A 27,803-nucleotide genomic window follows, 5' to 3' on the forward strand; every position below is an offset into this window, starting at 1 on the left:
ACAACAGTCACGAAAGCATTTTAAACCTTAATATTTAAAAACATGCACAAAAATACAACAATATTCACGCATGTCAACAGTCAATACCAAAAACATAAAACAAAGAAAAATGCATATGTTTACCGTGAACCAAAAAACAAATCAGAATACAGATGGGCACCATGCAAGCGAACAACAAAATAAGACACCTCCAACGTTGCCAACTGTGGTTATGAAAGCATCTTAACCTTGATAATCAAAAGAAGCCTGTGAATAAAAGAATTCTGTACTGTTTTTTTTAGTCACACAATAAGGACGAACTTGAATTATGTTAAAACTTGTTACCAATCAAATTAGTTTAAGCTTTATCTCTTGATAGGGGATGGATTCGGCTTTGCGCATTATGTAGTTCCTTTTAGTGCAAAACATAATATGAGTTCGACTTGTTTAGATAGAATAAACGATCCCATTTAAACATAGGCCGTGTGGACCCATCAAGCTATAAAAAAATAACCAAAATTGGACCTCTATAAAAAACATTACTACAGTTCGACACTTCAATCCATGAGAAAGATCGTTATAACACAAATCAACTTAGACCCATTAGGTAGTCCATGCCCCACTTTGACACGTTAGTGAAAACTTACATCTTATCACTGATATTTTTTTTATAACGGGCCAATGGGCAATGGCCTATCCAACAGATGGAACTCGACTTATGTGTATGTTTCAATTGTAATGGAAGTAACTCAGAAGATTTAAATAAACTAAGAAACCAAAAAATAGAAAGTGCTTAAAAGTACTAACCTTTTAACTGATGTAGGTAACACAAAAGGCAAACGAAGAGCTGCATCCAAACCATACAAACAGGAATATCAGGCTTACATAAAAATAAAATAAATATGAAAAAGTGAATAAAAGAAACAATTTTTTTTTAACTCAACAAAAAAAGTAAGACAGCCTAACAAAAACTAACCCTCCGAATGAACCTCTTAGGTGATGAATCCCATTTCAGAAGACCACATGCGAGCAAAACCTGACATTCAAAGTTGCAGTTAATTCTATTATTATAGCATTAACACATTAAGCCTTAAGCCTTTAAATAATTGTGATTCCTTATCACTATTTGTCAAAATTAAAAACAAAGACAAACCAAAAAAAGAACAGTTTGTAAACCCCTTACTTGGGATATTTCTAAATTCAAACAAATTTCTTTGTTAATAAACCCTACTACACAAATCTGCTTTAGATAAAAAAAAAAAAAACAAATAGTCCGCAAAACTCTGTTCCTAGCTTGATCAACACCTTCAGGCTCAGCTAAACTGCATGCTGTGAACTTAACATTATGAAGATAGCCAATTTATATAAACTTCATCAAACAATTGCCGGGTAACAAATAGAAATGCAAAACACTCAAGAAATTCGTCAATTGATAAACTTAGAAGCAGTCGCTAAACAGACATGCAACATAATCTGTCCGAGAACAGACCCTAAGCAACTTTTTGAGTAAAAGGTTAGTATTTTTAATGTGTTTGGGAACAGACCCTACCAAAAGTTGCTTAGTTTGTAGGAGTACACAACATTGTCAACCACCAAAGTGACCTACACAACCAAGTTCTGTAACTCTAAAAGAAACAATAAACCATACCCAAAAAAGTGAGAAATATGAAACAGACAAAGTAAATGGCAAGACAAAACATGTAAGAATGGCAAAACGGCGATGGACCAATATACGCATTTCGTTGAACAATTGGCATGCAACAAAAGAAAGAAAGCCAATTGCCATGAAATTGCAACACAACAAAAGAAAGAAAGCTAATCGTCATCATCGATAACCAAACAAAATAGTATGAGAGACAAATAACGAACAAACCTATAACACAAACAACAACGTGAGATCAGCTAACAATGCCAACCAAATATGTGTTGAAATTGCTCGAACCGTTTAACTGAAGAGAAGGTTGATCGGATATCAGACCAAGTCATGCAGTTCCAAAACAAAAACACTTGCAAAAGCAAAAATTAAAACTGGCACGTAGCATTGATGAACAGGCGTGAGGACAACAAATAAGGTAGTTTGTTTTGATAATGATGCTGTATAGCCCAACAGCTTAAATTGAAAGAAAGTTATTGAAAGTGTATCAAATTAAAGCTATAAACTTGATAGCAAACCCAAATTCCTATTCCTAAGACAAAAATCAAAAGAAACAACACCCACATGAAACCAAAAAAGAAATCCACCTCTTTATGTTTCTGTCTCTCCTGTCGTAGCTGCCATAGCCGACCCGGACCTCAACAATCTTGTACAAATCCTGTTGCATAATGTACACACAAAGATGCACAAAGTTCTTTGAAATTGTAATATATATAACTAGGTTAGTGACACGGGTAAGAAAAAATAAATTTGAATAATAGTTAAGAAAATGAGATAAAATGATTAAAACATTACATAAATAATATAGATTTATAATTGGTGAGATTGCTGATATAATAAAAAGAAAAGTTTTAAGTTTCCTAACAATAAATTAATAGTTATTATACAAGATAAACATCACGAATAAAAAAAACATTAGCATAACTTGTATAATATTTTAAATCGAAATAAAAAAATAAATTGCTGGAAACCAGATAAGTATAGTTTGACTTCTTGGTTGGTGTGTTATTATAAGGGAAAATATGTTTGAAAAAACCTTTGGATGCGTTTGAACAAATGGATGGATACGATTGGGTTGACTCGTATGTTTTTGACGATATTGATCGTCTCCATTGACTAAAGCAAATGAGATGAGTGAAGCAGTCGTGTGGATCGACAAAATGGGCGAGTTGAAAAGTTTAATTGAGAAATTTTTTTATGGTTTGATTCATTGATACACATTTTACTAATTAGTCACTTTGTTACCTGTGTAGGCTACATCACAATTGTCATTTACATATTTATTTAATGCGACCCCAACACTTATAAGCACTTATAAGCATTTTTTCTCATATTCATTTAGCAATTGAAAAGTGAGCTGTTACGATATGCAACTGAACTCCAATTTTATGCATACATTTGGCAATTAAACCTAGGTCTTTTAATATTATTCAGCAAGGGCATTCTGGTCATTTTAATGTTTAAAGCCCGAGTACTTGTATATGTAGAATTAAGGCCCGGGCCATTTTGATTCATAATAGCCCAAGCCAATTTGGTCATTCGAATCATCAAATGTAAGGGATGCACTAATTTGACTTTTAGAGCTCAAACCTCTTTATTATGATTTAGTTTCTGAATACAAAAGGAGCTACTATTCACAATATAATTTTTTATGTAATAAAAATTAAAATTGAAAATCTATAAATTTGACATCCAAATTGCATTAAAACTGATTTCAGCCATGTGCTTGAAAAAGTGCCCAATTATGCAGCCAAACGCTTTTGGCACTTTGTCATCTGAACCGTAAGCAACTGCGAATTAGGCTTACTCTTTGGATAGCGCACTTCACAAAACAGATGGTTTGACTTGCTGAACAACTGCAAACAAAAGTAGATTAAAAAGGTTTAGAGTTGTACTCCCATTTAAAACTGTTGTTTGGGAGTTGATAGAATCTAACCACACCCTGTGGTTGTCTCAATGCATGACACCGGTGTTATATTATCACTGGTGAATGACATAGAATACTTGGATAAAAAAACAATAAAGGAAATTGTTAATTCTAAGCAATTAACAGATTAGAAATTATTAAAGCTCGCTGGTATACTGAGCATGAGTAAGTGTTTCTGTCATTTTCTATCCCGCAAAATGCAAACACATCAAAAACATAAAATCATATGATAAACTCTAAATTAAAACAGCATACATCAAACAAATTAACAGCAAAAGCATGTATCCTATAAATAACCATTAATGGTTTAATAATTTGGTCGAGGCATTAAAGTGGTGCAACATGCAATATTTTGTCTTGGTTGAAACTATAGATTTGACTTTTTTTTTCATATTGTTTGACTCTAATTAACAATACTGTATAAAATTTAAACATATCCAAAATGTTAAAAAATGGAAACCAAAACTAACCTCACTTCCCCAGTCTGTTTTATCTTCATACCCACAACCTGTAGCACCAATGACTCTTTAAATGTTAAAGTAAAATGGAAGCCATAACTACACAACAATAACCTGTATATGAAAAATAAACAGCGAAATCAAAGTTAAAAATATATAGAAAGATCTAGGACCGGTGAAGTTCATAAAGGATACAGATGGCCATGTACTGGTCAAGGAGCAGGACATCAAGCTAAGATGGCAAACCTACTTCCACAATCTTTTTAACAATGGGAGAGCTTACCAAGAAGAACATGACAACACAAACTTTCAACGACAACAATCGAATAACTGCTACTGCCGACGGATCACACGAGAAGAGGTGAAGGATGCACTGAGGAGGATGGGAAGGTCTAAGGCGGTTGGCCCAGACAACATACCCATCGAGGTGTGGAAGTGTCTGGGGGAGGAAGGAGTCATGTGGTTAACTACTCTGTTCAATAGTATTCTCAAATCAGGTAAGATACCAGACCAGTGGAGGAGCAGCGTTGTAGTTCCTATCTATAAGAACAAAGGAGACGCCCAATGTTGTGGTAACTACCGAGGAATCAAACTACTAAGTCATACTATGAAGCTATGGGAAAGAGTGATTGAGGTTAGACTTAGACGAGAAACTCAGGTTTCGGTCAACCAATTTGGCTTCATGCCGGGGCGTTCCACCACAGAGGCAATACACCTTATAAGAAGATTAATGGAAAAGTATAGGGAGAAGAAGCGTGATCTACATATGGTGTTTATTGACCTAGAAAAGGCCTACGACAGTGTGCCACGACAGGTGCTCTGGGAGTGCTTGGAGGGTAGAAGAGTGCCCAGGAAATACATAGAGATAATTATGGATATGTATACCAGGAGTGAAACAAGTGTCCGTGCGCCAGTGGGGGATGCTGATTTCTTTCCTGTAGAGGTAGGTCTTCACCACGGGTCAGCGTTGAGCCCGTTTCTCTTTGCAGTAGTCTTGGATGAGCTGTCAAAGTCGATTCAGGGGACTCTCCCGTGGTGCATGATGTTCGCAGACGATATTGTGTTACTTGCTGAGAAAAAACAAGATCTAAACATGAGGCTTGAGGAGGGGCGAACAACCTTAGAGACAAAAGGTTTAAAGATTAGCCGATCTAAGACGGAGTACCTCCACTGTGATTTTGGTGGGATAAACGACAATGAAGACGCACAGATCACAATTGAAGGGCAGGTGGTCCCGCAGGTAACGAAGTTCAAGTATTTAGGATCTTTTGTACAGAGCGATGGGGAATTAGACAGTGATGTGACCCACCGAGTTCAGGTAGGATGGTGTAGATGGAAAGCAGCCACAGGTATATTGTGCGACAAGAGTTTCCCGACTAAACTAAAGGGAAAATTCTATAGGGTGGCAGTTAGACCTGCAATGCTATATGGAACAGATTGTTGGGCCATCAAGAAGGCACAAGTGCGGAAGATGGAGGTAGCAGAAATGAGAATGCTACGTTGGATGTGTGGGCACACAAGGCTAGACCGAATAAGAAACGTTGTGTTTCGCGAGAGATTAGGGGTGGCGAACATAGCAGACAAGATAAGAGAGTGGAGATTGAGATGGTTTGGACATGTAAAGAGAAGACTGACGACGAATCCTGTTAGATCCGTAGACAACATTACTATAGAGGGGAGGAGGGGTAGAGGACGACCGAAATTGACTTGGGATGAGAGGATTAGGCATGATTTGATAGACCTAAACCTCTCCGAAGACATGGTTGAGGATAGGAATTCGTGGAGAAGTAGAATTAAAGTTAAGGATTTTTAGAGAGAATTGAATACCTTAGGGCTTAGACTTAACTTATTTAGGTCACATACCATAATGGTATTTCCCTTACATATATTATTATTATTATTATAATTATTATAAGCTTTTATATAGCTGTTAAACTGTGATCTTATTATTAATATTATTATAATTAGCAGTAGTTTTTATATAGCTGTTAAACTTTGATTTCCTTTATTTTGCTTCATACACATGTACTTAGAGCCGAGGGTCTCTCTGGAAGCCACCTCTTTATTCATTTGGATAGAGGTACGGTGTGCCTACATCCCACCCTTCCCAGACCCTACTTATAGCTTTGCTGTCGGTGGGATTTTACTGGGTATGATTGATTGATTGATTGATTGAACATGAACCGATTAAAACCTTACCGGACTGTATGGATGAAAAACCTGTTGTTTTTAAAATGAATTCTTTCAATTTCATGTTAAGCACCTCCCTTAGTGTGTTAACATTATCCAAGTGAATGTACTCAGGTGGTCCATTTTTTATGAAGGTCAGGGATTGCGGGAATCACCGGTTCATAAACACCAAGAGCCTTAATAAAAAAAAGTACAGATCATTAGTTTTCACAAAATGTATTTTATATCTTGTTGCTCGTTCAACTATTAGAATTGGAACGTAAAAAAGACAATGTGAATGCTTTTAAGACCACCTCCCTGTTGAGTTTAAAAAATCACTAAAATATACATAGAAACCATTTCAAGCTAAGACACAAAGCAATCTTAATATGGCAACCTACTATACAATATAAAACGCATCATAGGTAATGATAACATTGAGTAATTTGTTTAAAATTAATGTTGATAGAAGCATGTTCTGAAATATTACCTACATGGTAGAAAGGGGAATTTTTGCTGTGACATCTTACTACTGCTGGTGATCCTGAAAAACAAAATGAAGCGAAGAAAAATCATATTATATTACCAAGAGGTGTTCTAGGTCAACATCCCTTGGACCAAAACACCCACGTTAACGGGCACATGAAGGCAACTTTAACGCCCACGCTATATACACAATATTTAAATGTGTAAGCTTAAATATGATACCATTATAACAACCGCAGTGTTCCATAAAATAAATTGCAAACCATAGTCAATACAGGAATCAAATTACATTAAGCAAAAGCAATTTTAATTTTATTCACAAGTCTCTAAATACCTCCTTGTATACCACATTTTTAGTTGTATTGGTAACATTACCGTCCTTGTCAAAGATTAATAGTTTAAGTCCATCTCTACTTTTCACTCGAGATAATGCTACATATAGCTGCCCATGTGAAAAACTGGCTCCTTAAAAAACAAACCCACTCTGGATAGTGACTGTCCTTGACTCTTATTTATAGTCATTGCAAAACATACGGCCAGTGGAAATTGTCTTCGTTGAAACTTAAAAGGAATTTTTTTGTCAGTAGGTGTGAGTGATGTCCTATGTATAAAAACTGGCTCCCCAATGTTAGTTCCAGATATAATTTGAGCTTTTATAACACGATTTCCTAGTGACGTTACTTGAAGTCTAGTTCCATTGCATAACCCACCTTTCTGATCAAGATTTCTTAAAAGCATAACCAGAACCCCAACCTTTAACACCAATTTATGATTCGGCAAACCAGATATTTTTAGGCCGTTTAGAATATCTGGTGAGTACAATGATTCATCAAAATTTTCATTAAGATACTCCTCCTGGCATATACTATCTGAACTTAAATATTCCTTTTCATCACCTGGAAACATTGATAGCAACCGATCATTGATCTCTTGAACAACTTCATTAGTAGGTGCAAGCAGTGCTCTCTCTTCAAAGAAATTTGGTTGCATATAGTTTGATAGAATAGAAGGGTAAACAAAGTTAATTAGTTCAGAAACAGGATCCAACGAATCATTAATGAGAAGATCATCAAGTATTTCAATAATTGCTTCCCCATCATAGGTTCCACCAACTTTTCCTTCACCTAAATCCAGCAAACATTGAGCAAACAACTTGGTTTGTTCCATATTAGTGGAATCACCAACTACATTCAACCTCATATTTTTTGTTAGTCTTAAAACTTTGCATTCTGACCATAAGTAAGACGAACTTAAGGAAGAATTAACTATGTCTTGTCTACTTCCATTTTGAACAAATGGTAAAATTTGCCTGAAATCACCTCCAAAAACAATTACTTTTCCACCAAGCGCCAATGTATCACAATTCAGTACGTCTTCCTATCTAGTGCTTCAAATGCATGTTTATGAATCATTGGTGCCTCATCCCATAATATTAATCTGGCTTCACTTACAAGCTGGGCATCATCGGTGCATGGCTTTATAGTACAAATGGAGTCTTCGTTCAGGTTTATCGGAATATGAAGTCTGGAGTGTGTCGTCCTACCTCCTGTCAATAACAAATATGCAATTCCGCTAGAAGCAACATTTAACACAATCTGACCTTTGGATCTTGTGCTTGCAGATAAGGTCTTCCATAGAAATGTTTTACCAGTTCCACCATAACCATAAACAAAAAAAACACCTCCTTTATTTATCTCAACTGCTTTCGTGATTTCAAGGAAAATACATCTTTGTTCTTCAGTCAATGAAACAAAAAGATTATCATACTCGTTTTGAAGATCTTGCGGTTCATAATTAAGCTCTTCATTGATCAAAAGATTGTTAGATGTAGATACGGAATGCTCATCAGGGAAAGACATGGTTTCAAAGTTTCGTAGCGTTGAAGCATTTCGTAGTAATAACTTTTCAATCTCATACAATGTCATGTTCTTTATTTGTTCTTCGGTAAGTGATAATCTGTAGAAGAAAACCACAAAATTCTATCTTTAGTATTAAATATATCTATCAATTCTATTATATAAAAATGCAAATAAATTGTTTTGTTTAACAAACTAACCTGTAGACTTTAAAGCACGTTGCTGATTGTAAAGAATACCATCAAACAAAATTTCCCAACTTTTTTCCCAAACAAAATCGGGTCTGGATAGACAGTGAGACGTTAACATCGTGGCAAACAAATTTCTTAGATAACCACTGGAACCGGAATTACTTGCTTCTTTAATTGCTTCAATACACTCCATGTCATCATCTAATAGGCCACGTTCATAGCAAGCATCTCTAAACGTAGGGAATACCACGCCATTTACCGTGCGGATGTCCTCAAATGAGGTTGGACCTTTGACTTTGTTTAGTAGAATTCTTAGAAAATATGCTTCACCGAGTGCTGGAGACACTGAATGAATTCTGCCAATGGAAAACCCAAGTTTTCTTGGTTCCCAGCATTTGCCTTCTTTCTTCTATACAAATTTTGAAGGAAATTCAATATAATTAAGTTCTTTTGCCTCATCATAAATTTGATTACACTCCATCCAAGATGTGAACATTGTGGAAGCCATAGTATCTTTATCAAGGAATCTTCAACATCATCATCTGGATCATAAAAAACTTGTTGCTTATCAAGAAGATGGAAAGGGAGTCTCATAACGGGAGGGTATCTGTAATGAATATCATATGAAAAAATCCTCCATGCCGCTTCACATGCTGAAAGATATCTACAATCATAGTACTCTTTTATTTCATCCACTCCTTCATCTTGATCATTTTCGCTACTATTTTTTACAACGGCAACTGTTGTTCGGTCCGGACCCTTGTTAATATATTTAAACAAATACTTAATTGATCCACTCTGATTGCACCATTCCACATTAGTATGTCCCTGATATTTTCTTAAAAGCTTTTGGTTGTAAGGAACAACATTTCGGTTATCCAACTTTACATCAGACTTGACAACAAAATTTCCAGAATCTCTTCTTCTGTATTGTGGAAAACCCTTTGTATCAACACAAGTTTCATTACGAAACTTCTTTGGAAACTTTTTTGAGCACCTTTTATTGACCATACAGGAACATTTCATATTATCAGCACCACATGGACCATGGATCATAAAATCGCTTACAAGTGTATACAATTCAGGGTCTTCATTTTTGTCCGGAATCTCAGCACAAATAAGTGGGTCAATATGTTCAACTGTCGGAAACTTATTATCTGGATGCATAAATAAGCATATATACGCATGAGGCATCTTTTTTGAAACTCCACCGTATAAACAACTACATATAAATTAGGAGAAAATAAGTATGTTTATTGTTAAATAAATATATAAATATAATATAACATTAACACACGCGCGCGCACACACACCAAGGCCGGTCCAACAATTTTGGGAGCCTAAAGCGATAGGAAAATTTGGGGCCTTATCTTTTTTTAATCTAATGGGTATAAAAGATTAAAATGTACTGATTTATTTGGGTTTGGAGACCGGTAACAATAAACATTTTAAGGGTTATTAGCTAGTAATACTATTGGGTTGGCCCTGCACACACATACGCATATATGTGTGTGTGTGTGTGTGTGTGTGTGTGACAATGAAAATATTGTAATAAAAAATGTAACGGACCTGCTTGAACTTTTCCGATCAATTCCTTTTATTTCAAGTCTTTAATCAGTGCATCTAACTTGATTTTAAATATTTACATAATATATCAGGCCTGTCTTCGGACTTCAGCATCGTGTCTTTAAGAAACCTTTTCACTTCTAGCCAATTTGGATTACATGTAAAAGTTATGAAAAAATCAGGGTATCCAAACCACTTACAGAGAGACATTGCGTCTAAATAGTTCTGCATCATGTATCGACTACCACCGGTAAAAGATGATGGTAATATAACACGTTTTCCAACATTTGAAACATCTTTATTTCCTTTGTTTTTAATATTTCTTAGTTTCTCAAATGTCTCACATCTTAGAACCTTCTGCTCTCTTCGAATGTAATAGAGCCGCTCACTTTCGATCATTGTATAACCATCAACTAATTGTTGTTGAAACAACCTCCTTCCATTTAGAGTAGTAGAAAATTCATTATTCATGTCTTGAATTCGGTAAGCAAAATATTGTCTCATCGTTGTTGTTTTCCGCTTTGCATCAGAATCTTCATCAACACCCCGGTGAAGAATGTTAACTGTATAATTATCTTCGCCATATATATGTATCAATGGATATTGAAGCCCAAGGTATGAAGGATGAAGTTCGCTTATCGTTTGTAGATAACCTTATTGAGTTTGTACAATTATGTCACGATTATCTATACAATCACCAATGTCTCCAACAATCAAAGCAGCAACTTCTGAAGCACTTGGTAAGTTATAAGTCCTTGCATCGTTTTCCCTTTTACCAATAAGTCGTAGCTTCAAGTCAACAGTTGGATTTTTAGAAAAACAATCTCTTGCCATTCGATAGCATTTAACCAACTCATTATGCGTATCTAGCATGTGCTTTAATTGATTTATAATTTGAACATCAAGCACATTTGAAGTTGATGAGTTGTCATTAGCGGATTGACTGTAACAATTAAGAATAATAATGATTAAACATGATATGTAATATCAAATTGTGAAAACTGATAATGTATTATAAATTTTGATAAATAAATGAAAGTGTTGTTCGAATACATACTCAAAAATGCTTCGTCGATTAGAGACTTCATTATCCGTATCATATATGTATAGTTAAGCAAACTTTGGTTTGGAACCGGTTGCTGGTAGAAGACTTCCAATGCTATGATAATTTTGACCGGTCAGTCTGAAAATAAACGGAGCGTTACCTTTATTAATTGACTTGTCAATTTTACCACCCATAGATGTAAAGGAGAACATTGAATTGTAGCGACGAATATTCTTCAAGAAGAATTTGCTCTTAGCATCAGATCCACTAAAAAGACTAATATAATCTGGTGGTGGTTTCTTTAATTTTGGAAGTTGGACCTTCCCGTAGGAACAACAAATGAAAAAAAAATTGTTACCACTTGGTCTACGTCCCCTTCTGGCTTCGTCTTTCCACAGTTTTGCATGACACATCTCACAAATAACATTTTGATCACCATGATCCAAGTAATCTGTTTAAATCATAAAAATGTTATATATAATATTTTTACACAATTAGTATTAAGTGATGACTTGAATATAATGAAATAGATTGGGTATTTGAATTCATATAAAACCTTTGAGATTCCTTTGAAAATATCTTTAACAAATTCTTGATCAACAAACTCTTCTTCTGTCAAATCAAAGCTAGGTATGTCGATTGTGCTTATTGTATTCCTTGTTAGCTTTCGTTTTCCGGTAGGTATTTTCGTAAAAGAGCAGTTTGTAGTGAATACGGATGTACTCGATGATGTCTCGACATTAGAAAACAATGAAGCTATTGGTATTCTTGCTGTTGCGATTGGTGGTGTAGTGTTGTTATTGTGAGTAACTACAAATAATATTAGCTGAATTAGGAATCTAATAAGAAAAGTGAAATATATCAATCAGTCAAAATTTGTTTAATTATGTAAAATATTTAAGAAATTAATAGAATCTTACCATTGGTGATGTTACTTAGTGGACTTGAAATTTTTATAATGGGATGAGCTGAAGTGCAATTTTTTTGAAGTTGTGTTAAACATTCATGTGAGTTGGCATTTTCTTTATGAAACGGAACATGCATCTTTGAATTTGATGATATTAAACTGCATTGATTTGGCAATACTTTCAAAGTAAAAGAAATGGAATTCTAAACTCTCATTAGTTATTAAAAACTTACAGCTAATTGTTTGTTGTGTTGTATGCAAAGTTGAATGAGAAGCATTTTCTGGTGTAGTGACCCTATTCCTTTTTTTATCGTTAAGAAATTTTCTTCTTTTTCGCATTTCTTTACAATAACTTCTGTCCATTGATATCTAAAAGGAAAACATGTAAACAATGTTGTATTCAGAACATAAATAAATGATTTAAATATGTATTTAGCAAGTAAATGTTATGCAACATAATTGAAAAGAAACATAATCAAACCTGATTGAGAAACCACTTGCACGCAAAATAGCAATTAATACAATGAATATCAACACCTTAAAAGAGTCAATTGGAATATCCAGCAAACAGAATTTGGTAATTCAACACAACCGATCACTTAATTGGCTGCAAACACTTTTGATATAAGATTTGTTTCTAAAAGCCATCAAAGAGAAAATTATTAGGGTTTAAATTATGATCAGCGGGTTACTCAAAATTTGAAAAACAGAGCGTATATTGTGAAGGCATTATTTCTTTTTGTTTTATTTATATTTTTTGAAAAACATATAGGAAGCATAAATTGTTCCTTATGTTGCTGTAACAAACTTTGATATGATTGTTTATTGTATTATGTAAATTCTGAATTTTTTAATGTTTATCATAATTGTAAATGATAAGATTTAACCTATCTTAATTATGTAACTTGTTCAACATATATTTTAATTTTTTAAAATAGGTCGGTTTGGTGTACTGTAGAGGTGCAAAAAATGGCATTTTCAGGAATCGGAAGCGGTTAGGAACCGGTTCAGGTTTAGTCAACAAAAGTCAAAACCAATCGGGTACGAATTGTGTCCGCGTATAGTTAGGTATTCGATCGGATTTTTTGCGGGTTTCGGGTAGTTTCGGGTCGGGTTTTGAACAGGTAAAGGTGGAACCGATTCCGGCAGGTCATAGTCTGGTCAGGTCCGGGTACAGGTCTAGGGAAAAACCCAATACCTTGTCGTACCTGCGGGTTGGGTACAGGTACGAACCGGGTACAAAAAAAATTAAATTAAAAGTTTACGAATAAAACAATTAATAATAAACTTGCATAATATATATAAGTTTTTATGGTTCATAGTCCAACGTTTCTTAATGATGATGCAGGCTTTTAATGAATAATAAACTTACATAACATATATAAGTATTTATGTTGCAGGACAAGTAAAAGGTTCTTAATGATATTAATATTATGTTTTCATATAGAATTTATTTATTATGGCAATATATTAATACATTTTTAATTGTTGATATTATGTCGCAGGCTTCTAAGCCCGTCACAGTTCACTTCGCCCTAGACCAGTCATTTGGTATATCACTGTTCATCCTGAAAAAGTAGACCTAGTACCAAACTCAGTTTAATAATCGAATAAGACGGGACCAATTCATATATCTCAGCTCAATTTTGACTGTAAGAAATTCAACATAGCCTTTATGGTAAAAAAATGACCATCTTCGTCCGAATAACATACTTTTCATATTGTTTAATCATAACATTTTGCAAATTCTTTTGTTAACTTCAATTTATACTTAAACTTTGACTTGTGTACCAAATGACTAAATTACCCTTGCATATATCAATATTACATCTATTGTAACAATCAACAATACAACTGATCCGCTAGATTTTTCAATTATTGTCAGAATAAATCCAAATCTTTTGAATGGAAACAATGTCATGTTTGACCAGCAAAAAGTCAACATGATCTGAAAATCATGATTAACCAAAATGCTGGCATTAAGATAAAATTCATCCACTTCTGAATCCAACTAAATACTCTTATCCTTAAAGTTTGTCTTCTCAAAACAAAATTTTATCATAGAGCCCAATGACCAAAATGGCCTTGCTATGAAAAATTACAAAAGCGGATATACCAACAGTTTGCTAAATTACCCTTGCATATGTCAATATTACATCTATTGCAACAATCAACAAATGAGAATCAGTAATCATAGATGTTAATTCACCGAATTTAAACGTTGGAAGCTGGAAACAACAGCATAGGAATAGTGCAGAAGGGTTGAATTCGTAGTTAAAAAAAAAACCTAAGTTGAAACTAAAATTAATAGAGCAGCCTAGAAGGACAAAACATCAAATAAAACTGATAACTACTTAAGATTCTTTAAACTATCATTAAGAAAACAGAAAAGCAAAATTAATAAACATAAAAACTTTGTTGAAACTAAAATTAAAAGAGCAGCCTAGAAGGACAAAACATCAAATAAAACTGAAACTACTTAAGATTTTTTAAACTGTCATTAAGAAAACAGAAAAGAAAAATAAAAAAAAATCATTTGCACCGTTACAGATAATTAAATTGTTTCATGGGTGACATAGGTTAAACATGTTTGCGGATGCAGATAGTTAAATGGTATGAAAAGAAGACTTAACAGCAAATTATAGTCAAAGCATGCTTATCACAAGTATAACAGACCAAGTGGCAAAAGAAAAAGCATCTTTAGATGCATAAACTATAATCATACGAAATTTAAAAAACAGGAAATCGACAAACATCCAAAAACCAAATTGTAATTGTCTTAAAAACCATCAAACCAAACATCCAAAATAAAAAACGAAATGATAATTGTCTTACAAAAACCATAATACCAAACATCCAAAGCAACATAACTATCTTAACAGCATAACTCACCAGTTATTTTTCAATTTTTGGAATCAATGGAATTCCAAGCTTACCATAATCTTTATCGCCTTTCAAAGACTTTGGTAGTAGTTTTGTTCCTGAATTGCTTGGTTCCACCTCATCATCGTCGTACACATCAACCAAATTACGCTTTAGATTACTTGAGGGCACAACAGCATTGTTGCCACCTGACACGGGTGTTGTATTATCACCAGTGACCGACAGAGTCCTTAGATAAGAAAACAGTTCAGGGAAGTTGTTAATGAAAATTCTTAAGGAATAAATATTCAAATAATATGTCCAAACATTGAAAGGGCACCTTCGTATTAACGGTATCTTGAGAAATGGTATCTCCTGTCGTCAGTTGCATGAAGTCTGACAAGTCATTCTGTTTAGAAAAAAAGAACTGGTTATTTAATTAGAAATATTAAATTAAATTATTGACATAAGAATGAAATTTACCTGGTCTAGGTTGAACTTGTTCTCTAGAGCAGAAATTATATTCTCATCATCAGTATATTTGGCTATACCAAAACACTTATCTTGTCTATCCACATTATATTTCTTGATATCAATCTTGAAAGCGTACTTCTTCCCCAATAAAGTGTTCAAAACACCAGGAAATGGTTCCGATTCAACACCCTTCAACAAAGACAATTAATAAGTAAAAAAGATAACACACTTATTTTTTGAAGAATGAGTGTTTTTGTTATTTTAATTATACCTTTATAAATCTGTCTACCAAATCATCAGCAGTAACTTTCAAAATTTTAACTGCTTCATTATCCCATAATGTCAAATCAATGATGCCAGTAGGATCTTGTACTCGTATAAGTATTCTAAACCTTCAAAATTAAAAAATTAAAATGTAATGTCAAAATCTTGATGTTTATTAATGATCAAGACTGGTGGGTATAATAAATGTTTGCGAATGATGATACCTATTGTTTGGAAAGAAGTCGTTATCTTTGCATCTATCATTGCTGCATTTTGTATCGCGCTTTTTAACCCCTTTTGAACATGTGTTGCACGATAAGTAGTACCATTGTTGAGTTGGTGGTACATACTTAATGGTACCAAGAATGACAAGTGATCTAACCTGTAATAATAAAAAAAATAATATTGTAGTTATGCAGCATTATGTATTGTTTTTTTAAAAGTAAACACTAAAGTAATAGTAATAATAATAATAGACATAATAATAATAATAATAATAATAATAATAATAATAAAAATAATACTAAACCGTTTTAATGTGGACTTGTGCAATGTTATTGAATTCAGTCTTGATAAGGAAATCATCTTGAACAGAGCAATTGACAGATGAGGAAATCGACCTCTGACTTGAACCCTTTTGTCCATTTGTTTTGTAATTAATCCTAAACATATTATAAAGAACAATTAGACAGATTTAGTACTAAGCATAAACTTAAAATATAATATGTATTAAAAACATTAAATTTATATACTAACAAACCTTTGCTTAAATGAAATTATATCTTCAATGTCTTCATCGATTGTTTGAAGCCCATGTTTTATCTAAAAACGTTAAACTGTTTACGTTAGAAAAAAAAGTAACGAAATTAAATGAAATGAAATGATATTAATAAACAACATACCTTGCCAGAATTTGAATATACCAAATTGCAAGATAATGACAACATTTGTTTTGTCTGGATTAGTTAAAATATAATCTTTTATCTGATTAGCATAATCCCAAAGAATGTGACATTGATTTCATTAACGCTGCACATCATTTAGATTATAACATATAAATAAATAAAGTTATTTAAATAAATAAGAAATTTTTTTTTAAAAAAAAGGAAACTAACTTCAAATCTTCAAGATGGATGGTAATTTTAGTTGTAGGATTCCCTCCTTTACTGGGAAAAGTCGTGGGCTTATCCTAGCTGGTGATGAGACCAATGATATCTGTATAGATAGTAGATATTAAAGTACATATTTTGACTATAAAAAATGTGTTTATAAATAATAAACAAATTTGACTAACCAACAGTATGAAATTGTGGAAACAAATTGTTGTTCATGTCTTCAAAACTTGCAAAAGTAAAACCATATGGTTCTCCCACGAAATCGTTAACTTCAATGATGTTAGTGTCATGATTAAAAGACACTTTGTTAGGATTCCCCATAAACTTGTTGGTAGCACGATTTTCAGCAAGAAACGCATTAGTAATTAAAATAGTATAGTTAAGTTCAACCAAACTTTTAAAGTTTTGCCAATGTTCGTTTATGATGCTTCCCAGCATCTTGTTTCCCTATAATTTTAAACATAAAAAATTGATGTTAATATTAAATATAAACAGCAAGTATTAAAAATGTGTCTTTAAACAATACATATTAAATTACCTCTTCGTCCATTAAAACCATCTCAACAGAGTAAACTTCACCTTGTTGGTTATAGTTCATATACTTCCACAGCCGTATAATACGCACCTTCACATTGAAAACATCTGTTGACACGTCAAGTTTCTTGAGCATGGTAATATGAACTTCATCATCCATTATGTTGGTGTTGATATGAAGGGGGGAAAAAAGAAAGCATTTTACTGAAAAAATTAAGTATCTAAAACCAATTACAATTGGTAAAGTATTAAGCAAATTACCCCTAAAAAGTTACCTGGTATTTGTCGACGGATGAAAGAAATGATAAGCAGATTGTGTAAATGCAATGTAGAATGAATCCGGTATTTATTCTACAATTTGTTCCAGATAAATTGTATTCCATGAAAAAAGGAACTGTAACTTCCAGAGAAAAAAGATAGGAAATTTGAATTTAAATTCAATTATCTTTAAATATGTTAAATTAAAATACCTTATCCTAAAAAGTTTTAAACAAATAACATTATTCAGAAATATAGTATCAATTTACATGATAGTTTGTTTTTCAACACGTTTTTTTTTTCTAGATTTTTTAAGCCCATAAAGAATCATTAAACATAAGTTAATGTGCTATCTGAGTGGCAACATAAAACATAAAGTAATTAATAAAGTAACGTAAAAATGGCAACTAACCTTCTTTGCATCTCGCATGAAATCATATTCAACTCGTTTTAGTTGGAGCAGAAGAACTGAGGGGAAATCAATGAACAGAACACCCTTCTTTGCATCCTAAAAGTTCATAATTTACATGATTAAACTGTAATCATAGAATTGTGTGATGAGTTTGTCATGAATCAGTATAGTCCCCTTAATTTTTTATTAGCTAAATCATCAATCTATATAAAATATATAATAGAATCGATGTTCGGTTTAAGTATGGATGAATACGAATCGTGATAGTGAGTATCCTCGAGATGAAATCAAAGTTAGATTTAGGGTTCATACTATTGATAAACACAAATCATTTTATTGTTTATACTTAATATGAAATAGAAATCGAAGATTTGAAAGACAAATAACTAACCTTATCAGATAAAGCAATCAAGATTGGCTAGATAGTGATTCGAATCATTTATTGAATGATGATGTCCCTGACTAATCAATCCGATTATATGTAAAAAGGGCAGATAAATCAATTAAATTTAAGTTTGTCTTCAATATAACCCTATGGTCTTTCTAAGTGTCCATCCTTCAACTCAGGCAACCTGCATATGCGTAGAAAATGGATTTTGGTCAACAACACATGTTGAGTGAGTTTACCACCAGTTTTGCAATAAAATAAGGATAATACAATAAATAAGCATAACCTAATAAATGCGGCAATGAAATCAAACCATAAACAAGTAAGTTGTCGATTAAACCATTGCCAAGCGAATCGGGCGCGGGTAAATCAACCATGAGCAAATAAGAATAAGACTGTTGCCAAGCGAATCGGGCGGTGGTCAATAGAATGAGAACCCTCTCCAATGGGATATGTCAAACGAATGAATACAATAACACATAAGCAAATAACAAGTAGATTTGATTAATCACACACACAATTACACGTTTGTTATTTTTGATATGTGTGTGTGTGTGTATATATATATATATATTAACAAGCAGATTTGATTAATCACACACAATTACACGTTTGTTATTTTTGATATGTGTGTGTATATATATATATATATATGTATAGTATTATATACGCATATGTCCCCAAAACGTTTATGAAAATCGAGTAAAATAGGGGAATGATAAAACTCACCTGATCGATTAAGCCAAACGGGAATGAATACGACAAGAACGATAATCACGCTCTTCGAGAGTTACCGATAAGGATCCTAATTAAATAATGTTATGAGTGAATTATAAATGAGATAATATATATAACAAATTTAGGATTTCGATATGATTTGAGTTATGTTTATGGTTGGGTACGTTATAGATTGAACGATTGATCACTACGAATTATTGTTATCGTTTAATTATAAAATCATTGTTTATCATATAATCGAACTTACGAATAATTAGTTTTTGAATAGATATGAGTTGAAATATATAATGATAAACGTTTAAATATATAATTAACATGAAATTTATATTTTAGAATCTTTAACAAAATTCGTTGGCAAAAATATAATTAACACTCTTAATATGTTTTATTATAGTTTTTGTTTAAAAATAATACATATATATACATATATAATTATATATACATGTCTAATAAATATAAGTAAATTTCATAAAGATACTTTAACAACTAGAAACCTTAATATTAATGTCGGTTATTAATAAAATAATAATGATTTATTATTAATAACAAGATATATATATATGTATATATATACATATATATATGTGTGTATATATATGTATATAAATGAAATCTTGTAACGAAACTAGTTGACACGAAGCCGTTAACTTTTATGACGTCGGTTTGAATAAATATTGTTTATTTAATATTTAATATTAACCATAATATATTATAAATAATTAAAATAAGTTAAAAACAATTAATATAAAAAGATCCAGAAAAAAGGGGCTGCTGGGACTCGAACTTGCGTGGGAGCCGGCCAGAAGGTTTTGAACACACACACACCAGCCATGCGTGCTAGTGTGTTGGTCGTTTATGAGTTAGAACCAGAAAGTTATATACAGAAACAGTTGGAAACCAAATTGATTATTAAACCCTAATTATACAATCGATCAATTCGTTAAACCATTGAAGAATAAATGTTAGGGTTATTGCTTATTGATGATTTACGAACCTGATGCCTATTTTAATTACCTTAAACGATGATTAAACGTAGAGTTTTTGGAACAATAATTGGTATCTTTATTACATTAGCTAAAACTTATTTGTTCTTGTTCATTCCTATCGCAACAAGATGGACTCTATGTACCAATCCTTACATCTCCTACTACCGGTGGGGTGACAGCTAGTTTTGGTATATTGGGGGATATCATTATTGCTGAACCCAATGCCTACATTGCCTTTGCGGGTAGCAAACATTTCTGGAACACCTCTAACAGAGGGATGATTCCGTACTACAGTTCGGTGGAGGAACTTTAGGGCACCCTTGGGGAAATGCACCTGGTGCTGGGTCCATTGAAATGAAATGTGTTTTTGCTTTCCCAATGAATGGGCTTATAGGAATGATTTTACTTCTACCAAAGAAGGGTCCATAACTTCTATTCAAGCTGTTTATGTACCTGCAGATGATTTGACCATATATATAAGATCCATCTGTATAGATATCACCATCTACATCCAGAAAGCCGTAGCTTTTATTGTGTCACTTAAGTTATATAGGAATTCCTGAGCCCAAGAGTTAAGAATAACAAGTTCTTTATTACCCAAAATAGAATAACCACTTAGAATAATATTGACAGTGCCAAAATACTTTGATTTCTTATCTTTGTGATAACATGATCATATCTTACATGGCAGACCATTCATACAAAAAAGCCGGGGTCTTGCTAATATTTATTCATAAAAATATTGATTATCTATGTAGCTGTAGCTAAGTAGGTTAATTAGAGGTCGACGAACAGGGGGTTACGGCTAGCATCAATGCAATTAAGTATAGGGTTTTTGGTCGTTGGGTTGTAAGGAAGCTGCATATGAGAGTAATTGAGTTATAATTCGTGTTAGCTTATATAATTGATATTAGGGTAGGACGGTTTATCAAGTATCTCAGTTCGTATTATAATAGATCTTGTTTCCTAATTAAATGAGTTGTTTAGGCCACTATTGATACGGGAAATCATAAACATGATTCAATCCGAGCTTAGGACGAAGATTGAGGTTCAAGTAAACTAAGCTGGTCATGGTCTTCGGGTTAACAGGTCATGGGTTACCGGATTACGGGTTTGGTTAGACGGGTTATAAAGATATTATGCAGCATTGTATTTTGGTCCTTGGAGTTTTGATGTGGAAACGATAGAGGGTTAAAGTTCATGTTTCGGGTTAAAAATGAGCATTTTCTAAAGTTGAACATATATTAAATAAGTATATAAACAATTATAAATTTTATATTAATGTCTCGATAAACGTGCTTACTCTTTGTTGTTAAAAATTTCCCGAATCCTAAAACGGGTCGGGTAATAGATTTAAATTCGTTCGTTAGAAAAACCCGAGTTGTTAGAATTAGCATAAGGGGATTTTAAGTGGGGCATCAAAACATCTGATACTAACTCATCTATTATATACTTATGATGTAATTTTCATGGGTGAACATTGGCACTCTTCAAACTTGCATTATCTCTCAAGGATTCTTAGATACTTTTATTTAGTATCGGGGCTGAAGGCGAACTTCAGCAAAGGTATGTTATTTGGAGTCGGTGCGGATGGGAATAAAAAGAGTATGCCCCAAATTCTAAATTGTCAAACAAGTCTTTCACCTTCACTTGTCTCGGTCTCCTGGTGGGTACGTTGTGAATTTAACAAAAAACTGAAAACCGATGGTTGATAAATTCAACTAAAAGCTATCCAAATGGAATGAGAGCCCATTATCGATTCTTGTTAGGATTACGCTCATAAAACGATTTTCATGGCTTACCTATCTACTAGTTGTCCTTCCATATAGTAAATGTATTAGGATTAGATATTTTTGGGCGACAATAATCAAGGTTCAAAGAATTTTATTTTCGTCCAGTGATTCTTGTTGAATTTTTTACAATTTACAACATTCTAAATGTTAGGGAAAAACCGGAATCACACACATGAACAAACACAAACGATAGCAATAAAGGACACAAAAGATCCACGTGGTTCTGTCTAGACCTGACCTACGTTCAAGGGGGAAACTAGGGTTTATATTATTAAGGTGATAATGATTACAAATACAATGAGATAAATATATATGTAAACTAATTAGGGTTACACCCTTGGTAACTTTATTAACAAGTTAAACCCAATTAGGCCCATGAGGACTAGGGCCGGCTAAACCTTATCCTCCTCCTCCCCTAAACTGATCCAACCCAGATCGGGCTTAAGCCTAGATATCCTAACACTAAATGGGACACGGGGTTCCAGTTTTCAGAAGGATAGTATATAATAGTTTTGTAAGTGTTCTATTTAGATCTTACAATTTAAAACCTATCCACATAGAGGTGTAAAAAAAAACCCGAACCCTGAACTAGATAAAAAAAACAGGAACCAGAATCTTTTATACCCGAGTTTTTACTACCCGAACCCGACCCTACACGTAGGGTACAATAGACTATGCATTTCAGTCTCAAAAGCCTTACCTGGAACTGTACCCAATTTGTACCTGGTAGTACCCTAAAATTGGAACCAGTTTTTTCCAATACCCGAATGTGGGATTTTCAAATACCCAATCTGTATATGAAAATACTTGAAAATTATCCGAAAAATACCCCAAAAAAGTACAACCCTTTAAAACTCAATTTATACTTGAAAAACACATGGAAAAAGCCCAAAAAAAAAAACCCCGAAAATAGGGTTCTTTCAATACCCGGTTCTATACATGACCCGAACCTGATACACAAGGTATGACTTTACTTTTTAGAGACAATCCTGGATCCGAACCTGACTCGGGTATTACTAACACTCAATTTTCAATACCGGATCACACCCAAACCCAATTCCATACCCGAAACCTGTAATTAGAAAAAAAAAACCGATTTGTGCGCCTCTATATCCACATGTTTATGCTTATTAGAGCATTATCCGCCTATTCTCTAAAGTTGTCAAACCCATATAATTTAGGGTAAATTTTCAGAAAACCATCAAAATCACCTCTCCAATCCATTCCCTATTATATGGATGAGTTATATGGTAACTAAAGTAAAGAACCTAAATATAGAGTCTCATTTTTTATCCATAATATATAATATATCAAATATCTCCCAATCATTGTATACTATATAACAAGATAAAAGAGAAAAAAATAATAATAATAATAAAAGAATTTATAAACATAAATAAGGAATAAAATGCAAAAGATTTTTAAAAAATAATAAATAAATTATAGAATGCTATCTTTTCGTTAAATTATAGAAAAAAATACATGAATATATGGAATGGATGGGAATTTTCTTAAAAGATTTAGATGTCTCAATTCAAAATCTAATGATTTTTATTTCCGCATCACGTTACGTTTAGACTTTAGAGTTGAAACTATATCCCATCACTCTTCAAATATCTTTCACAACGTGCGAAAATATCTCCTAAATTGATCTATATTAAGCATTAACCACAGTTACCTTACCTCGCACGTGCACCTTAACCACGGTTACCCCTCAGTAAATAAAACCCACGTCCACAGACACACCTTCCTTCATTCTTCCAAACCCTAATTCTAATTCTATTTCTTCACCGTAAAGTTTCTCTCTCTAATAATATATGCTTACACGCACACTTATCGGAACTGATTACTCTCTCTCAAAGGTTCGATATCACTATACATACATATATATGCATCGATTTTGTATTCTTCATATAAAGTTATCTCAGCTTTTTTTGCATAATTTCTGTCCAATCTGAGCTTGCGTAGAACGCTATAATCCATATTAAACTGTCACTTCCTGATTTAATGCTTCTGTGTCAATATTTACACCAAAATATCGGCGCGTTTTCAGTTCGAACGCAGTAAAATTAGGCGAATGTATTGGTTTTGAAGTGTTTAATGTTTATCCGTTGAATAAAGTGAATATATCTTCATGATTTCGCGGTAGAATAATATTGCTGTTTGCTCAGAGGTTGATTGATTCGATGTTTACGCTTTATTATTAGTTACTGTGTGTAGTACTGATTAATATTATTATTATTATTATCTCTAGATTCAACGATTGATTCTCAGTTTTCACTCTCCGACTGATTATTACGGTTTCCGTACAACCGGAATCGTAACGGATTCAGTTTCCGGTTAAATTATTATATGTTCCGATGACTTTAAGCTTCACGAAGAGAACGTTACCGTTGTTTTTTACGGCCACGTGTGCGGTGGTGCTACTGGTGGTGGTTGCGTTGGTTACAGGTACGTAAATAAGCTAATTAAATCTGCTTTAATAATTAGGTTTTCATTATGAATATATTAAATTGTTACTAAATTGATTTAAACTTTTATTTATTTATTTATTGATGATATCTCATTAGGTACGTTACGTTTCGATCGTATTTTAATGGAACCGGTTATTAGTACAACTGTAGATGCACAGAGTACAACCTACAACAGCACGAGTATTACCCGCAAGCTTCTTCATCATCCTCATGGTAATAATATCGTCAAAACCTTACTCTAGATTCATTGCTATATTAATAATTAATAATAATAACTATAATAGTAACAGTAACAGTAACAGTTTGTTATTAATATTTAAACTTGGCATCTGTGATTTTTTTTACCGGTGATATTTTTATGCTTAATGCTGCTGCAATACACTGGTGAAGTGGCACAGAGCCTATTTGCTCAGATATATTATATTGGTGGTGCACGTATGCTTCGTTCTACTGGTCAATTCTTTACATGCTGGTTTTTTCTTGTCCTCTGGTCCCCATTTAATATACACACGGTACAACGCATGGCATGCATGTCACCAATTTAACCACATTTTTACTTAAATTGTTATTTAGTTAGTAATAAACCTTTTAAAATATAATCATTTTAGATTGCAAATGATACATTGATGGAGTTTTAGCCTTAAAAAGTACTGAAAGTGGCATGCCTTGACTAACCTGTGAGATTTTAATATCTAAACATATATAGGTGTTTCTTAACATGATTTTTTTATTATTATTAGTTTTTTTTTTGTAGAATAGGTAGTTTTTTTTTAGCATGATGCTTAGGCTATTTTTGTCATTTTTCATATTGTAAAAGTATTGTTTTAACATGTTACTTAGGTTATTTTTGTGGTTTTTTATTAAAAAAATTATCAATATTTAACATGATTTTAGGTTTGTGATTTTTCATAGAATAAGTAGTTTTTTAACATGATGCTTAATTTATTTTTGTGATTTTTTATTAAGACCGTATCAATATATAACATGGTATTTTAGGTTTGTGATTTTTATTTAAAATTATTGTTGTGATTTTTCATAGAACAAGTAGTTTTTTTAGCATGATGCTTAATTTATTTTTGTGACTTTTTGTTAAGGCCATATCAATATATAACATGGTATTTAGGTTTGTGATTTTTGTTTAACATCATTTTTTTTTATTTTTCATAGAATAAATAGTTTTTTAGCATGATGCCTAGGTTAATTTTGTGAATTTTCTTATTTATAAGTATTTTTCTAAACACAAAAGGTATTTTTTAACAAGCAACTTAGGTTATTTCTGTGATTATTTATTAATAAAATATCAATATATAACATGATATTTTAGGTTTATGATTTTTGTGATTTTTCATAGAATAAGTAGTTTTTTTAACATGATGCCTAGGCTATTTTTGTGAATTTTCATATTATATGTATTTTTTCTAAACACAAAAGGTATATTTTATTAACATGCAATTTTTGTGATTATTAGTTAATAAAATATTAATATTTAACATGATTTAGGTTTGTGATTTTTATGTAACCTATAGACTATTTGTAAATTAATCCCTCGGAAAATGCTACTAAAAATAAAAACCAGATTGATGTAGCATTGTAGCCTGTGAGTGTTGCATTAAATCACTTTTGGGATTTGGATTTTAATCGGAAAAATGCATATTTTGTGAAAAGGTATCATAGTATCCGGCGCATGTTAGCCAGCTAGACATCTATCCCTCGTTTACAGTAAATATTTAAAGCACAGTTATCTGCATGTTTAAATGTTTAATAAAAAATTATTTTCTGATTAATATTATATACACACATTGTTAAAAGTCTGCTTTGTCTTATACTTAATTTGATAAACTGTAGCTGTTCAAAAAGTTTTTTGATAAACTGTTGATAATTGATAACTAAAATAACTATTAACAGTTAAATTTATTTCTATTTAATGCCTTATAGCTAGTCAATTTATAGAACATTTAATGTAAAGGCTAATGAATCTTGAGCTTTTATAGGACAAGACACATATTACTTTTCTGTTATATTGATTCAACTGTTTGATTTCTAAAAACTTCGCTCACCTTTATTGTTTGCTATGTGATACATCAAAATAATAAATTTTAGTTTGAAAACTGAAAACTTATTTTCTCTTTGTTTTTACAAATATATTCAATTTGTAAAATTGACTAATATATTTTTGTAGTTTCTGGTCACAATGTTTAAGTTACTAGAAAACTTTTACTATATTTTAAAATCTTGCAACTTATTTTCAAAATAAACATAGAACATATGATATATTTTTTACTAGTGTTTAAAAAATAAAAAAAAATGGAAAAAAAAGTGATAAAAAAATGTTGTCAAAAATAGCCTGTGGACAAAACAAAATCAGGCAAAAGCATATATTTGTTCAAACTCTAAACCACAAATGTAGACTTTCCACAAATTTTACCATTTTCATGTAAAGGAAAAAAACAAAAGCAACAAAAGCCTCATTCTATCTATTTAATTTATGCAGCAAAAGCAGTGGAACCAGACAGATTATGGGGTGACACATGTTCAACATCCGACATTGTCGTCAACCAGGGTCCCACAGACCCATTGCCAAATGGCATACCCACATACACTGTCGAGATCATGAACGTTTGCTCTACCGGCTGCGACATATCCGGCATCCACCTCAGTTGCGGGTGGTTCAGCTCCGCTAGACTCATCAACCCGCGCCTCTTTAAACGCATCACTTACGACGATTGCCTTGTTAACGATGGAAAGCCCTTACCTAATGGCCACACTGTCTCATTTCAGTATGCTAACACTTACTCTTATAAACTCTCCGTTACCTCCGTTATCTGCTGACTAATCAATGGTTGAATGGTATTCCACTTATTAATTACACGTGGACTTTCTTAATGTGGGTCATATTTTGTTGATGACAAAATTGAGGGTCCAGAATGATTAACTTTGAAAGTGAAAGGGTTTAAATGCAGTTTTTGGTTTGTAGCTAGAGGAGAGAATGTACATGAGATGATTAGAAGTGAAATTTTGGTAGCTATATATAATTGCTATTGGTATATATATATATATATATATGGAGCTTTAAATAATGATTTTCTGAATTGGTTTTCGGTTAGTCGGTTTAGTTTATTCAGTTAGTCTGTTAGTTCTTTTTATTCAGTTTGGTTAATTTCGATTGACAACCAAAACTAAATTTGGGCTAAAATTTTTACTTGGAAATACATGATATCGATGCAAAAATGCACCAAATGTGAAATGCAGATACAAATACTTAAAATG

At 32.6% G+C, this 27,803-nt stretch overlaps 1 protein-coding gene, 1 long non-coding RNA gene and 1 pseudogene across 2 annotated transcripts; 1 reads left to right on the plus strand and 2 right to left on the minus strand.

Moving 5' to 3' along the window:
- Positions 1 to 15,881: 15,881 nt before the first annotated feature.
- Positions 15,882 to 16,450, minus strand: LOC143585703 (uncharacterized). Its single transcript, XR_013144579.1, has 3 exons — positions 16,368 to 16,450; positions 16,063 to 16,220; positions 15,882 to 15,966 (listed from the first exon to the last, which is right to left on the minus strand). It is a non-coding gene; the product is annotated as an uncharacterized LOC143585703 (long non-coding RNA).
- Positions 16,451 to 17,127: 677 nt separating this feature from the next.
- LOC143585698 (uncharacterized) lies at positions 17,128 to 17,647 on the minus strand. The gene is made up of 2 exons (XM_077067428.1): positions 17,492 to 17,647; positions 17,128 to 17,400 (listed from the first exon to the last, which is right to left on the minus strand). The coding sequence occupies exons 1-2, from the start codon at positions 17,645 to 17,647 to the stop codon at positions 17,128 to 17,130; spliced, it is 429 nt and encodes a 142-aa protein (XP_076923543.1).
- A 6,775-nt stretch (positions 17,648 to 24,422) lies between these two features.
- Positions 24,423 to 27,365, plus strand: LOC143585699 (protein TAPETUM DETERMINANT 1 pseudogene; annotated as a pseudogene).
- Positions 27,366 to 27,803: the final 438 nt, after the last annotated feature.

The sequence above is a fragment of the Bidens hawaiensis genome, unplaced genomic scaffold (genome assembly GCF_021521415.1).
Source record: "Bidens hawaiensis isolate Kalapana, Puna unplaced genomic scaffold, B.hawaiensis_p1.1 tig00034142_1, whole genome shotgun sequence".
Lineage (NCBI taxonomy): Eukaryota > Viridiplantae > Streptophyta > Magnoliopsida > Asterales > Asteraceae > Bidens > Bidens hawaiensis.

Coding starts and splice junctions, on each gene's coding strand:
- LOC143585698 (XM_077067428.1), bottom strand. CDS start 17,647: ATGGATGATGAAGTTCATATTACCATGCTCAAGAAACTTGACGTGTCA. Junction 17,401..17,491: donor TGGTTTTAATGGACGAAGAG/GTAATTTAATAT, acceptor TTAAAATTATAG/GGAAACAAGATGCTGGGAAG.